Raw genomic sequence first — 16,812 nt, 5'->3', positions numbered from 1 at the left:
GTGCTGCAGAAATTTGGTTGGGTAGCAACTTATTATGTGGCTTAGCATGAACTTATGTGGATCATCTTTATTTAACTAGTATTTGAGACATCATGAGGAGGACTATTCTTATTTGTGGATGTCATAGTTCAGTTAGCAGTCTTATAGAGTCGGAGGAAGGGATTGGTGCTCTGATCTGGTTACCTGTTGCTGGGGGTCTTGTACTCAATCGGTCCTGTGTAGGTTGGTTACAAGGCTCGAGGATGCTGTCTTTCATTAGTTTGTTCATTAGATACAAGATTTCTTATCCAAACAAAGAAATCTTATTGTAACTTTGCATGTAATATGATAAAAGCTATTGAGTTGTAGTGTTTGTAGTTACTGTAGTTTTATTTAGTATACAGAGTCCATTTCTAACTTTGCTGGGGAGTTTTGTAGTTGTCTCAATCTTAGTTTTTATATTTTTGTCGTAGTTTTTTTTGGGGGGTTGAGAATTAGTATCTTTCGTCTGTTATCATTTAGAATACAATACTGTACTGTACAGTATTATCTTTCCTGCGTATGTCATCGTAGCCTCTGTATATGCTATACTGTACAGGTATTTGCTACTCCCCTTATTTTGAGTATCAGTATAGTACAGTATTCTGCTCCTTGATTATTATTAAGTATTACACCCCTTTCTCTGTATTTTGCTTCCTTGGTACAGTATTACCTTCTGTAGTGCAGCTGCCCCTCCTCCCCCCCCCCCTCAGTCTTTAGTATAAATTACAGTACATACTTGTTCTAGATACAGTATTATTCATTGCACCCTATCTTAGCCCTGTACATAATTTACATTACATTGAATTGCAGAGTGTTTTCATTGTGTGATCTAGTACAGTACTTCTATAAGGGTGATCAGGCTAATGGAATTGTCTCAGGTCATGGGTTTAATAACAGTGTGCACAATCTAAGACTCACTGGCGGACCTCAGTTATTGTGTTTTTTTTTTAGTTTTAACGACTTTCTTCCTTAAACAAATTTTTTTTTTCCAGTTTTGAAATTTAATAAAGGAAAACGAAAGTGATAAAAATGTATGTATGAGAAAGGTGATGGACTTTAATGACAGATTATTATTTTTGTTTTGGGAATCTTGTGAGTCTCGGAAAATGTTGCCATCCACGCTGACGTCATGTTTTACTGCCTCTATAATTCTTACCTATTTATTTAAAAGAAATAATACAGTATATGTTATGATAGAAATATTCCCCCAAAAAAAAAATGTTGGAACAAGATGCTTTATGAACCCAATCAACATATTCTTATAAATGTGTTTAGTTTCTAGATCAAGATAAATTTTCTACCAGTACCTCCTCGGAATTACTGTACACGGCTCTGGGAAAAACTGTACAGCATCATTTGTTTGTTCTGCCTCTGGCTTATTGATATGCTCTGTTTCTGTTCGTTTTTTTATACAGGTCTATATATGGGGTTTCCTATGCTGATATGGCTACACATTCTTGCAGCCCCCCCACGCCCCCCACCTCCACCACCTTTCCATCCTCCCACACTATGTTGATATTTTCACTTTTTATTACCATATTATTATTATTATTATTATTATTATTATTATTATTATTATTATTATTATTATTATTATTATTATTATTATTATTATTATTATTATTATTATTATTATTATTATTATTATTATTATTATTCGCTTCAATTTTTCCTTATGGCTATCTGCCGAGACAAGTTTCATTATTTCTACCTCATCTCCTCCTTGTGTCTCTGTTGGTACATTGTAAGTCAATAGTGTGAGAGGTAGAGTGTGGGACCTGTAGTGTGAAATAGTGTGTGGAATGTATACGTTCTTTAGTTAGTTGTTACAGTTCATCTCCAAACTGCCAAGAGTGTTAAGTATAAAACTCTATTTCATGGTATATGGTGAAGAATTCTGCTGACTGTACTGGAGTAGCCATCACAGATATGAACCTGTCACCACTGTCTTGTACTGCACTGTATTAATAAACTAAGATGTTACAGCTGCCTCACTCAGTACACAAGAGGGTAAGATGGAACACCACTACATAACAGAGAAAGATATATGTAAAGAAAAGAATAAAATGTCAAAGGCTGGTTAAAGTGTTGCCTGTAGAATTAGAGAATATATGGTAGACCAACATCAGCTGATCCTGAGCATGGTCAGAGAAAGTATTGGTAACATCTTCCTCTACAACTACCACAATTAATCCATCTGTATTTGTTTTACATGTACAGTACAGTATTTTAGTGGTTCCTTCATGCTTGCTGTAGCTAAGGTAATGTGAAGAATAACTTATTAAAGAAATTTATAACACTGATATTGTGTTTTGGACACTTTTAAGTTAAGGAAATGGGACAGCTTGTTAAGCTGTTTTAGTAAGGCTGTTAATTTATGCAGCATTAGAGTTGAGCTGTGGGAAATAGCATCATAGTACTGAATGGTTAGATGGATTAGTCTGGGTAAAACATATGTTGGGAAACAATGTCTCGAGTGACTTAAGTTGGATGTATATGTACAGTACAGTACTAGTATATGTAGTGAGAGAGCTTGTGCTTGTAATGGTGGCAGGGGAAATTGTGCTGTACAGGTATTACTAGAATATGATAAAATGGAATAGAAATTAACCTTACAGTGCAGTATTGGCATGAAAGAATATAGAGGGAGAGTTGAGTAATGGATGAGAGAGAGAGAGAGAGAGAGAGGAGGAGGGGGGGGGGTGATGTTAGCTTATTACCCTGCTGTCTAATTTAATGCCTTTATCTACACTTACCTTCCTTTATTTGACCACTATCCCTTGAATATTATACTTGGTTTTATTACCGGTATTAAAGGATTCAGGAATATTTGTTATAAGTTTATATAAGAAGGAGATGGACCTCTAGACTGTATAAGAAAGCTCCTTTAATGGTTTTGTCTTATTGTGTTTGATGTTGAGTGAGGAAGTGATGTTGGGGCTGAGCTGTGCTGTAAGGTGTGGCGAGCTGTGTTGAACAGTAGAGGTGTGTGGTGAGGTACTGTAGTCTGTCATGGAGTTTGGATAGGAAGAGATTGTAAGTGTTCTTCAGTACATAGTTTTCTTTGAAGTCGGAAGCTTATTATTTCCCCACGTAGAACAATTTGATATGAAGAATAGCAAGTTAAAAAGATGAACTTGATAAACATTAGCAATGAGCTGTCATGAGAAATGTGCGACATGCACAGTGTACTGTACTCTAAAAGTGTGTTTGTGTGTGTGTGTCCAGTGTGTAGGTGAGAAGTACAGTACAGATTTGGACAAAAAATATCACATCATGAAAATATATTCTCAAGTACTACAAGGTATCCCATTGAAAAGTATCATTAAGCTTTCCTTAAGCTTATAGAAAATGTTATACAGTATAAACTTTTTGTAGTCCACATATATATATATACTATATATATATATATCTGTTGCTGATAGCTAGGCTCCTTCAAATACCTCACATCTATTCTCTGATTTCAGCTTTTTGGATTCTATATATGTTTGCCAATATTAGCATCAGCAGCTTTCTTCAAGTGATTAATTTTTTTGTGTGTTGCAAATATAGGAAAATGATCTTTGTAAGACGGCACCTCAAGGCTCACGATGGTGTAACTTCTCGCCAAAGTTTGGAAATTTTTGGTTACAATGTCGTCCAGGTGAGATCTTTTAAAAACTGATGTTTCCAGCAGCCATATAACAAAGCGGAAAAAAAAAAGAACTTCTCTTTTTCTATGGATGTACGGCAATGAGGAGGGTGGTATTGTTCCAGGCCAGGCCAAGTCCTCGTTCTGGCCGTGGGTCGAGCGGAGGTGGCACAAGGGGCGGGACAATGGACCGCTCAGGGTCACAAGTCAACCACCCCAGCCCCCGCACCCCCGCCTCGGCTACCGGGCCGGGGGAAGCTGGGGGCACGCCAGTCAGGGGGCCGACGGTCGAAGGCTGTGACATTGCCTGTCAGACCGAACAAGTACTGTCACCATCACTAACTGTGCATGACCAGCTTCTTATACTGCATGAGCAACTGTAGATGTTTGGCCAACAGTTTTTTCCTTTTTGTTTTGGTTTTTCTTTGTATACGGCAAACCCTGCTTTTATTATGCAGCATCTTGACTGGTTGAGGTGCCCGCCCATAGATCTGCCAACCAATGATAATACCAAGAAAGAACGAGGAACCATCCTAGCTTCCTTCCTTACAGAAAGTGAAATCAGGTGCTTATTTCTTCTTTTTGCATTGATTGGCAGCCTCAGATACTAAGGTGGTGATACGGGGCATTTTATACTAAGTGGAAGGGTTGGTTGGTCCACTCACTACGAAGGTTCCTGTTTCAGCCTTACCAATGGGAATGTGTGCACCCAAATGCTTCATCACAGCCTTTTTATGTTCTGTTACTGCATGCTCTCTCCCCCCCCCTCCCCCTCCGACTCCTCTTCCATTAATATCAAATGTCGTCTGATGATCATTATGTTGTTTATGTTCCTTATATACAGTGAAAAACAGGTAATGATGAGTTTGGAGTACAGTATAAATTTGATACTATATATATACTTGGAGTGGGATGTGTTGTGGTGCGTGTTGACGGTGTCACCTCTCCTGTGTGTGTGTGCGCGCGCTAGAAGTACTGACGCAGAGTTCTTGATTGCCAGCTTGATTGTTCAGCACCTGGAAAATCACAAGTTTTATTGATCCAGAACTTCCTCTTACATAGATAGCCACAAGTTGGATCATCCACAATTATATGATGAAGAACCTGACTGTTTATACTATCTGGTTCATCCAAAATCTGGGATTAGAGTAATTATGGCTTGAATTTATATTACCTTTTTAAGATTATTTATATACAGTATATTTGTTTTTTTCTTTTACCATATATTTGAGTCATATTCATCTTTATTTCTAATGATCCTGTTGATGAGAGTCACATGTTGCTCAGTATAGTATTTAAGGAAAAGGTTATTGCAGGACAAAATTATGATTGATGATGTAGAACTTGAGAGAACACTGTGCTGCACGACAAGTTAGGACAAAGTTTTGAGACTTGAACTTGGTCAGCAGAACTAAAGTGACCAAGATGTTCAGTTGTAGTCATGTAGTTTGTTGTTTGTTTCTTATTGTTTGGTTTCAGATGCTCCCTCCCCTAGATATGTATACAGTATGTGTTATGTATACAGTATGCATACAGTATTATGTATACAGTATGCATATGTATACAGTATATATAATTAAGACACTGTTAAGAGACTAGTAAATGAATATATTGGTTAATTAATGTACAGGGTTATGTTGTATCTTTGTTTGTTCTTAGTTTTCTTTATTTACAGAGGTAATAAATTAACATAGGTAGAGTTTAGATGTTACTAATTGTAATGACCAGTGAAATGTTCTATATACTGTACTTTAGATAACAGGTAGATCTTTACTGTGTAGGAATACTTGATATTTGTTGTTGGATTATTACTTTTAAACCATTGTCACTGTGATTTAGTTGTGCATATCTAGTTTAGTATTAATGAAGAGTGGGGTGCCAGATGATGCAGACATAACACATGACTAACTTTGAGAAGAACACACAAGTCAAAGATATGTGTACAGTATTGACTCTTCTCTTGTGCTGTATACATGACATCCTGAGAACAAGTCCTTATGGTAAACTACGGCTACTTTCATTTGGGTTTGATGCCGAGACAAGGCTGGGTTTGTCCTGTGTTCTTGATACTAGTGATGATGTAGAAAAACGTAAACAAGTGTCACCTCTAGTTTAGGTAACTCGTTTATCTTTTAATAAGTCTCTGTAACTTTTCAAGAGGACTGGTTAAGAATTTTTATCCAATTTTCTCTAACTGAAGAATGATAATACAGGTACGGGTATATATTTTTTTCCTCTCACATTATTGGCAATTTCTACTCTGTTTTCTCCCAAATTTCCATGGCCCAGGTTTAAAAGTATGGCCATTCAGTCTTAGTTTTTCTGATTTATTTTTTTATGAAATTATCTGTGAAAAATACGAATATTTTTTCTCATAGTTTTCCTATAAATCACTTAACTTCACGTGGAGCTACAGTAGTGTGATAAACACACCCCCCCCAACATGTTCCGTCTCCTCACGTACAGTACAGTATCTCTTCACCACCTTATACCTGCTGCACCTCTGTTGTCTATACCATTTGTATGTTTCCAAGTCTCTCTCTGTGTTGATGGTTGTCCCCTCACAGTGCAACATAACTACCCTTTATTCTCACCAACTCTAAATTCACTTGATCTCTTCTGTTGTGGTACCTAGTCCTCTTATGCTTCTTTAAACTGTTCCTTGTCGGACATTGTGATTACTACTGTACTGTATCACCACCTTTGCATAATTCCTTTCCTTATCATTTCTATCTGTGTGTGTGTGTGTGTGTGTGTGTGTGTGTGTGTGTGTGTGTGTGTGTGATGCCCTTCTTCTATTCTCTCAGTATCTCACCAAGGTTATAAATTTAATCTTAGTTTGTTCTCGTTTGATGAACATTATTCTCTTCTGTATTCTAAGGAAGTTCACCAAATTATGTAGTGGTTTTATTGTGGTGAAGTTTGTTGTGTAATGTTAAAAGGATTATTATTATTATCTTTGTACAGAATTGTGTGGGAACTCTTTGTGGAGAATCCCCTTTTCAAGTTCAAATTTCACCACAGTACAAACTGCGTAACCCACAGCACCGCAGGGAGTCACAGCTGATAGAACCTTTACCGTGTTTTAGAACTTTCACCAGTGTGTCTCACAAAGTACTGTAAAGAACAGAGTTTAGCATGTAGGACTCTCACTTTTGTATGGAAATGGTTCACTTACTTTGACAATTCCCTCCATTAAAAAAAAAAATGATAGTCACATTTAGTTATTTTCCTACAGATCTTCCTTTTCATTTTTTGGATTTGTTTTGTTTTATTTTTATTTTAATGTGTTAGTCATGTCCAGTATTTTATAACACTATTTTCTTTTCACCAGGGAGAGCTGTTTTGAACTTTTATACACACTGTTTATTCACTAGTCAATTAATTTTGTTTCTTCATATTCCTGAAATATGGATAATTGAACAATTCAGTAGGATTACTTTTTTAGTTTTCATTTATACTTATACTATTATGTCTGTACCCCATGATTGTTTTGGACAGTGCTTAAAGTCCTGTGCAGATTTGTTAGTCCTTCATATTTCTTTATCATTCATGTCAAGGAAACACAAGATTGAAGTAAGAGTTCCCATTTTATAATTAAGGGAAAAACACAAGAGCCCAGTGGGGTGAGGCAGTGACACTGTTATTGGACCACTACTTGTCCATCTGAGTCAGGGTTTATGGTGCTCACTACAAGCTGGATCTGACCAAGCCTTGAAGATCCAGTGGGAGTCAGTAGGAACGTGTGAGTCAAGACCCTAGAGGTGGCTCATTTTATTTGACCCAGTGGCCTTAAACTTAGGTCTGAACTGGAAACTTACATTTTTCTTGGCTTTTGAGATAGTTTGGAATCCAAGTTTATGACCGAGAGGTTCAAGGCAAGTGAACCAACTCTCAAAATTCGTCCCAGTTTGGTGGTTGACTTAGGGTTTTTTTGGTGCAAAGTTGGGGTGGTGTTGGAGCTTGCATCATCAACCCTGGTTCATCTGGGTGAATATCTGTCCCTCAAAGTAATTTACACTGATCCAACAACAGTGTTCATACCTCAGAGCACAGACAACCATGTGGATAAAGCAGGTTCTATCATGGGGTGTGTTGTTGGGGATGATCTCAATCTTTCAGGTCTTGATGAGTGACCCAGAGGCCACAAGAGAGTTATTTGAATATTTTTTAATTTTTCTCTTGCTGGTATCTGTGTGTAGAGGTAAGAGTTCTCCTTACATTGTCAGAGCCTAAACCATCTCCTCCACTTGTCCAAGACACTCTCAGTAACCATTACATAATCTCTCTCTGTTTAGGTTTTAACTCCATCTGGTATTGATCTTATTAAAACATAAGAGTTAATTGGTTTAATGAGTGAAATGTGTGTGGATATGAGGATATAAAGATTTATTTATTCATTCCATTCACTTGTAAGTTGAGGATGAGTAGACATACTGTAGTTCAGCTTTCTTTACTTCTGATTTTGCAGTAAACTCTTATTTTATTGCATGAGGTTTGGTGCGTCTCATCCACTTGTTTAGGTGGAATATGGATGATAAATTTATAGACTGATATACAGTGTGTGTGTATATATATATATATATATATATATATATATATATATATATATATATATATATATATATATATATATATATATATATATATATATATATATATATATATATATATATATATATATATATATATATATATATATATATATATATATATATATATTAATAATTTTTACACTTTCATTCCATTTGTGGTCATAATAAATGGTGTCCAGGATTATCACAAACATATACATCCTCCATTTATTTGTTGTTGTTCACTCATTCCTGATACATGTGAACTGTACTTCTGTTATTCTTCTTATCTTCCACAACAACACCTTCAAGTGTCCATCAAGTTTACTGTTGTTACTTCATGTATGTCATGATCACCCATCAGCAGTATGTCCTTCTCCCCTAAATTTTTTCAACAACACTATGTTCCCCAGTCATGTACACACTGCTGTTTCCTGGACGTTCATCCCCTCACTAATTCAATCCATTCTTCTTTTTGGTGTTTATTTCTCCTGTCTCTGAGGTATATAGTATGTACCCTTTTTACTAATTCAGTCCATCCCACACAACTATTAGGTAATGTTAGCTCATAGTTCCCCCTGTATACCCCAAATCTCACCCTTCTTTCACATAGTCCTCTTTCTCTCTCTACATTACTCATTACATCTGTCTCTCCAGCTGAAAGTCTGCTTCAAGTCATCATTCTTTTGTATTATCTCATTCTAACAAGGTCTTTCTCGTCATGGCACAGGATGACCAGAATGAAACGCAACACATTCTCCCTCATTCAGTGTCATTCATTCTCTAATATTGTATTTAGTTCTACTGTATATTGATCAACTGAATGACTAGTTTATTAGTTTGATCAACAGATTTGTCTCTTTATTAACTGGTTGGTTAATTTGTCTTTACATATAAATGAAATTATACTGAAACACTTAATTTAGTCAACTGTAGTGTATTCTGAGACACTACCAGCAGCCATGGTCAAACACACACACACACTAAAACAGACAGTGATGGGAGAAGAGTCTTGGTCTCTCCTCTCTTGTTACAATCTCTCTCACCATACTGTACTCCTCTGATCTTCCTCCAGGCTGTATAAGACCTGGGGAGGGGGGGACAGATATATAATTTGCCTTCTCAAAATATCAAAGTACAATTACCTAACATGTGGTACCAAAATTCTCCTTGAATGATATGTTTATGGGATACTTTAGTAATAATCCAGATATTGTTATTTTGTTTATTGATCAGGTGAAAGAGTAGTCATTTAGCCTACACAGTGGGGGACATATTGATCACTACAATTTGTTTCTCTCCATTATAGTGGAAAAAATAGTAAATTTAGAACTCCAGGATGTGAAGTATAGATGACAGGGATTTGTATTTCCTTATTGGTATAGTACACCCATAGATGACTTAGCATGCTAGTTTAATGATGGAACATATAATACAACTTCCAGATACTTGATGTAGCATTTGGAGGACACTATTGCTGCTACTGTCGTTATGTCCATTATGTGTGGAGGTTGACAACAACTGACTGGACTGGACTAGTGTGTGTGTGTCACCCCCTAGTACTGAAATATGACTCATTGAACCAATGATGTTAAGATAGTGATGCTGTATAGTAGTTACATATATTATCTCTATATTAAACTGTAGATCCTGGAACATAAAGCTTGTTATAATGTCATGTCAAGTGTTTCCATCAATATTGACAATAATTGAAACCCATGATGTATATAATATTGAGTGTGTTTGTGTGGGTGTGTGTGTGGCCTTGTGTTACTCAGCATCTTGTCTCTGGTGGTGGTTGTGTGAGGCTTCAGGTTGTGTTATTATGAGCTCTATGAAAATTGGTTTCTTAATAAATCACAGAACTCACAAGTGGAGTGTTTGTGTGTTTGATGACTTGTACTATTACCCAACACTGTAGGACTATGGTGGGGATGGGTACATAGGTCAAGTGTCACTTCTTAACGGGGGATTATAGTATTATCATTGGAAAAAAGGCCATATACAGTAGAAGTCCAAAAATCCGGACTGCTTGGGGATTGGTTCGGTCCGGATTTTCGGATTTAACGGATTCTCAGGCAGTACTTTTGAAATTCAAATTTCAGGAGAAATAAAGAAGAGATGAACAGGTACATTTTGATAGTTTATTCATTAGCAAATATAGCATGCTTCATTTATCAAAACGAGCAGTTTTAAAGATAAAGCTGTGAATTCTAAAATTTTATTCTTTGCCTTTTTTATATCATAAATTGTAGACTTTCCAATGTCGTATGTTTCCATTAGAACAGTATTGCTCACACCACGTTCTAGTTTCTTAATTATTTCAAATTTGTCACTCAGTTTCAACGTGTTCTTCTTTCTCTTCACACAACGAAGTTTATCTACTTTAGGAGCCATTATTATGGGCTTGTATAGTACTCTGTAAATGGAAAGAGTAGGACTCAAAATTACATACGTTGTCACAGTTTGATTGCTCGTTTTAAAGTGGCTACCGCGTGGTCGCTTGTTGTCGTTGTGCAGCTGTGGCGCTCACACATGCACACATACACACAAAAGCCAGCTAAAAAAAAAAAAAGTTAAGTGAGTTTTCGAAAAGTCCGGATTCTCAGGTGGTCCGCATTTCTGGCATCCGGATTTTTGGACTTTTACTGTAGTATATATATATATATATATATATATATATATATATATATATATATATATATATATATATATATATATATATATATATATATATATATATATATATATATATATATATATATATATATATATATATATATATATATATATATATATATATATATTAAAAACTTTAGTGCAATACTAATTAGATATTTCAGGCTCTGATAAATTTATGTTAGTGAGATTAAATACGCTTCAATATAAGTAGTAGTACAGGTGCATTATGGTACAGTATAGAGACCAGTGTGGGGAGGTGGTACAAATATTGTGTTTCTGCCGTTTAGCTCTGAACTTCGGTAACTTTTGACCACATACAACATGTTATTACTTGTACTTGAATCATGACAGTTCTTGTACATTATAGGATGGATATTTTGTTAGGGAAATGTTATATGCTGTTCTAAGAAGTTTTTTACCAAATGCCAGACGGGCTTTGTGGAGACGTTAACGCCGCAGTACACCCCCGGGGCGCCATCGAGTGCCATGCAAACCCTGGAGGATAGGGTGGTGGCACTCCAAAACCAGCAGGAGATGGAGAACCTCAGAGGGGAGATACACGACCTGAACGAGAAATTGGAGACGTTGAGAGGTGAGGTTGTGTGCTAGGAGGTGTTACGGTGTACTCTAGGTGACCATTTCATCTTCTACTCACATACATTGCCACACTGTCCACCATCCTCACTTGACAGTCCATCCCCAGGAAGTACAGCTACACATTTCTTATTGTTTGACCTGCCTTGTACTTCCCTCCAGTTGTCATTTCCATAAAAGTCGTGAGTTTGGATACTTATAATTGGTATAGTTTGACCCATATAATGACTTTTTCTGGAATTCTACATCAACAGTGAAGCGAGCTCAAGACAAGGAGAAGCTGAAGGAAGCGGAGAAGATGAAGCTGCAATACGAACAGCTGGTGGAATTCAAGTCTCGTATCATGGAGTCCCAGGTCAGTAACCGCTCCCATCCATCATAGTAACTGTGCTGCTGCTGCGTGTTAGTTTGTGTGTCCTTATACATGTAAAATCATTGTACTGGGCACAAGCTGGAAGAAGTGTATATTGTACTGTACTAGCAACTGACTGAGAAGATGAGTGTTGACTTCTGTACCATTAATTGTTGATTGAAAGAGTTGATGGTGGAAAACATAACATTCTCACACTTGTAATCTTGACCTCAGGCTCAGCTACAGCGAGAGATCCAGAAAGCAAAGGCGGAAGCTCGGGAAGCCCTGGAAACCAGAGATCGCCACATGGAAGACACCGAGGAGTTGTCTGAGAATGTGGAGATGTTGACCCTTGATAAGGAAATGGCAGAAGAAAAGGCAGAGACTCTACAGCTGGAACTGGATCAGGCGGGAGAAAGGATTGAAGAGCTGACGTGAGTGATCATAGTTACAAAAATTAAAGTACAGTACTTGAAGCTGAATACTTTTTTATCCATACATAATTTGTACTTACCAAATTACCCATTTGCATTGTATTTGCACTAATATACCCAGTGTGGCTTCAAAATTATATTCTCTGGAACTGACAATTTAATTTTTATATTTCAGGCTTGATTTGGAGATTCTTCGTGCAGAGATGAGTGGAACTGCACCAATTGGTGAATCTGGGGTCTCCTCCCTTCAGGTCAAGCAGCTCGAGCAACAGAATAGCCGTCTTCGGGAAACCCTTGTTAAGTGAGTACCGTGATGGACCTTGATGCTGTTGAACGCACTGATCTCGAGACTTTTTTAGGTACCTGTAACTGAGAAGTGTGGGGAAAAAATCCTCAAATGTTATACAAGTCAGTTCAGGACAGTGTTTACAACTGTTTTAATAGAGAGTGAAGACTGGTGCTGTGGATTTTTAAAGGAGTCTAGAGAGCTGATAGATAAAGCAATATTTTGAGAAAGGTTCCTGCACCATCACTTGAGGTCTTAGGTGCTATGCTGATGATTTTAACATGAATACTTTACTAATACCAAGTGTATCCCTCCACTGTACAGAATGCGCGACTTATCTGCACATGACAAACATGAACTGCAAAAGATTCAGAAGGACATGGAGACAAAGAAGACTGAAATAACAGACCTCTCACGTGCCAAGGAGAAATTGGCCTCACAGACGGCCCAGCTGGAGCAGACTATCTCGGATCTTCAGGAGCAGGTTTGTTGCTTCACGGTATGCTTACACAATACACTAAATAGTTGGTGTAAAGAGATAGTAGTGGGGAGATAGATGGTCAGGATGGGAGACTATACTGTATGATGTTGAGAGTGGTTTATGATAGGGAAAAAGACATACAGTACTGCAGGTGACTGATGCTAGTTTTATGAGGCAATGAGTAAACCAAATAGGAAAAAAACTAGGGCTATGTTGGGGAAGGGGAAGACCATACCAGAAGACGGATGTTACAGCAGTTAGAGAAAATGCATGTCGAAGAGTATATATTACTCCTGGCAGTGAATAATTATAGTTTGTAGTCTGACAGTAACGGCGATGCGAGGACATGTGACAGTGTCTGTGGATAAGTCAGGAAAGTAACTACTGTACTTAGAGATGAAGCCAGGAATAGTTTTACTAAAATTGTTTCTGAAAGTGACAAGATATAAATGTCACTAATGAGTCGATTTGTTTAGTAAAGTGAAGTGGTTTTAGAATATTCAAGCAGAGTAGACTCATTCAGGAAGATTATGCACGTGTTACCAGCTCAATGATTTTGAGGCAAGGTGAAGATGACACAGAGTGATGTGAGCCTCAGGAGAAGATTTTAGCTCTGGGAAGTTTATTATAGTACAGTTACCATTATTTTTTATATACAGTACTGTATGTCATACCAGTAACTGCTTTAAGATACAATAAGTGATTTCACGTGAGGTTGTGTGGGAGAGACTGAATACCCTCGCTGTATAGACCTAAGTATTGGTGATGACTGGAGCTGTTCATTACCAGGTTGATGCTGCCCTGGGAGCAGAAGAGATGGTGGAGATGCTGACTGACCGCAACTTGAACCTAGAGGAGAAGGTGGCAGAGCTGTTGGAGACCGTGTTGGACCTGGAGGCCATCAACGACATGAACGACCAGCTCCAGGAGAACGCCCGGGAACTGGAGCTTGAGCTGAGGGAAGAGCTGGACATGGCCAATAGTAAAATAAGAGAGGTGAACTAGACCCTGATGGGATGGGAGTTGTTCAGGTTCTGGGTGTACTGTATATGCACACATAGTGCGATCATCATAATAGTATTTGTGTCAGAATGTCAATAGCAGAACCGGAGTTAAATATTTTCTCGCATTGGAAAAAAAAAATTATTTTTTTTTAAAATAGGTTTTGAGGGAACGAGAGGCTGCCAACGAAGTGATTGTTGACCAGGACACAACCATCAAAAAGTTCCGAGAATTGGTACAGAAACAGCAGGAGCAGAACATAGATTTACGTCATTCTCTGGAGAAGGAGACCAACAAGCCCATTGGTACACCGTCAGAGATTATTGACTTCAAGGTATTTAATGATTGTTTTATTCTTTACTGTCTGGTGGAACAGCCTTACATGTCTCAAATTTGTTGTGTTTCAGTGTTTGGTCAGCTGCAGCTTCATCTCACTTTAACTTTTTCATTCCATATATTATTCTAGTTTGTAAGGTTTGTTCTCATAGATATACAGTACATATAAGATGTAAATAGCTTCTCATTGCAATATTTTTAATGGAGAGAAAAAATAGTGTAGAAGTAAAAGAAAAAAAGAAAAAGAAAAACATTGAGTGGATTAATTACACAATGATAATGTAATGTCTTTAAATTTTTTGTAGAAAATGTTTACGGAGACCAAGGCTCACAGCAAGGCAATTGACATGGAGCTGCGGCGTCTTGAGGTGGCTCAGGCAAACCAGCACGTCTCATACCTAACCCAGTACATGCCTGACAACTTCATGACTCGTGGAGGTATGTGCGGTCACACTTGGTGCTTCTCTTGGCAGGATATTGATACAACTATGAATAGTCATTTTACCGAGGACAATTTTAGGAGTCGGTGAGAGATCTTGTATAGGACCAGAAGCCAGAATAAAACACCAAACCTTGTTACTCTGTCCAGTGTTAGGTCATATGTACAGGATTAATGGTTCTCTTATTGACTCATAACTTTATATTTGCAGTGTAAAACAGTGAGATGCTGGGACAAAAATCCTTGGTAGAATATTGGATATGGTTGTACAGTGAATTAGAATATGAAAAGACCTTAACATGATCTCACCAGAATATTTTTATGAAAAGAATCTACCTTGAGAATTTTTTATTTTTATTTTTAGAGAGCAAACTTTACTTTATGGAATGTTTTGTGTGTTTCTTGGTGTTGCTGTAAAGTAAACATAACTGACTATTTCATAGTCTCTGAAATCTTAGGGGGAAAAAATTACCTGCTAAATAATGTTAGACCCAAAATGTATTAACCCCAGAGTTTGATCCTGTCATTGTTTATCCCTGAAAGGTGTTGTTGGTTTCTGTGATGATCAAAAATTGTAGAATATATAAGTCTTTGGTACAATGTGGATAATTTCATATTTTAGGTGACCACGATGCAGTGTTGGTGCTGTTGCTCGTGGCCAGGATGATATGGAAGGCGGAAATTGTGGTGGGTGGTGTGCGAGACAAGTACTCGTCACCTGAGGTTATTGACCGCAAATCTGTGCTCAAGACTCATTCAGTGGAGCAGTATGCCTTCTCTTCCCGCCTCTTACAGCTCCTCTACACACTTCAGGTCTGTAGACTTTATTTATTTGTTAATTGTTATTAGCTGATCACTGCCACTGTAAATTGTTAATAGCTAATCATTGTACTGCCACCGTAAATATTTCTCCTTGTAAACTTCTCCGTTTATACTGGTAAAACATTAAGGAAGACTTGTTTCTCCTCCTGCAGACACTCCTTCATCAGTACCAACATGTGCTTGGGACGTGTAATGTGGATATATTCCTCAAGTTAGGAACGCTGTACCCGGATATGGCCTCTCACGAACGCAACGTGGACTTCTACGTTGATCTCCTCAGGAAGGATCAGGTATACATCACGCAACAGGTTATAAACTAAGGAATTAATGCGCTTCACGCCTTTAACCTCACTGTTTGGTATGACGGACACCCCCAGGCCTGGGGCATTGATGTGCATTACTGACCCATACAGGGTGCCCTCTCATGTTACATCTCCTGGTTCCTGTGTCTAGATCATTACCATTAGTGTAGATGGTATAGGGGTTTTAGCATATAGACCAGGGGTGTGTTCCTCTAGTTTTCTGTTGTTGTAAAAATATATATATACTGTTCTGTATATTGGAATGGACTTCTGGTACTGTGATGCCATGTAAATTGACAATGTGTGTATACTTCTGGTACCCTGTTGTTTTGAAATTCGACAACAGTTACGTACTTCTGGCACCTACTTGCTCTACAAATAGACAACCTGTGTGTACTGGAGGTGATGCATTTCTTTGTCACATGTAGAGAAAAAGTGGTTCAATAAACAAATAGAAAATTTAGTACAGTACTGTATTTGTATACTGTAAATTGTTTTATTTATTTATATAATTATTGTAAAGTAGGGTAAGGTTACTGAGATTACACTTTAGAAATTAACTTTGTAAAAACATTGTATTTACACAGTTGGACGAGAACATACCCACAGAAGCTCTGGAGAAGACCGTCTCGTATTTCTCGTCCGTGTACCCAGCTCACCTTTCCTCAGAGAAGATGGACCAGACCCTCTACCTCAGCGACACAGCAAGAGTGTTGTCGTCTGCCACTGATGCCACCTCCACCTACAGTGCCACCATCACCACAATGTTACATGTGAGTTCCACAGTAAACCTCCCTACAGTAGTAAGTCTTGTCTGTTATACTGTACTCCAGTTCCTCTTAAATTGTTCTTATCA

At 37.6% G+C, this 16,812-nt stretch overlaps 1 protein-coding gene across 15 annotated transcripts in view; it reads left to right on the top strand.

The window, feature by feature from the left end:
- The window catches only part of LOC121862869 (dynactin subunit 1-like), a 53,205-nt gene that overhangs the window by 22,997 nt on the left and 13,396 nt on the right, over positions 1-16,812 (top strand). For 11 of the 15 annotated variants that reach the window (XM_042361251.1, XM_042361241.1, XM_042361221.1 and 8 more), the window contains 12 exons: positions 3,778-3,975; positions 11,338-11,500; positions 11,757-11,857; positions 12,089-12,288; positions 12,464-12,589; positions 12,899-13,058; positions 13,845-14,051; positions 14,218-14,391; positions 14,699-14,831; positions 15,455-15,645; positions 15,807-15,944; positions 16,544-16,729. In XM_042361251.1, the coding sequence (XP_042217185.1) occupies positions 3,778-3,975; positions 11,338-11,500; positions 11,757-11,857; positions 12,089-12,288; positions 12,464-12,589; positions 12,899-13,058; positions 13,845-14,051; positions 14,218-14,391; positions 14,699-14,831; positions 15,455-15,645; positions 15,807-15,944; positions 16,544-16,729 (1,977 nt within the window). The remainder of the gene's footprint in view (positions 1-3,777; positions 3,976-11,337; positions 11,501-11,756; positions 11,858-12,088; positions 12,289-12,463; positions 12,590-12,898; positions 13,059-13,844; positions 14,052-14,217; positions 14,392-14,698; positions 14,832-15,454; positions 15,646-15,806; positions 15,945-16,543; positions 16,730-16,812) is intronic. The other 4 variants (XM_042361260.1, XM_042361348.1, XM_042361338.1 and 1 more) reach the window with 1 other exon arrangement.

Source organism: Homarus americanus, unplaced genomic scaffold (genome assembly GCF_018991925.1).
Source record: "Homarus americanus isolate GMGI-L3 unplaced genomic scaffold, GMGI_Hamer_2.0 scaffold40248, whole genome shotgun sequence".
Taxonomy (NCBI): Eukaryota; Metazoa; Arthropoda; class Malacostraca; order Decapoda; family Nephropidae; genus Homarus; species Homarus americanus.
This window is presented reverse-complemented; position numbering and strand designations above follow the sequence as displayed.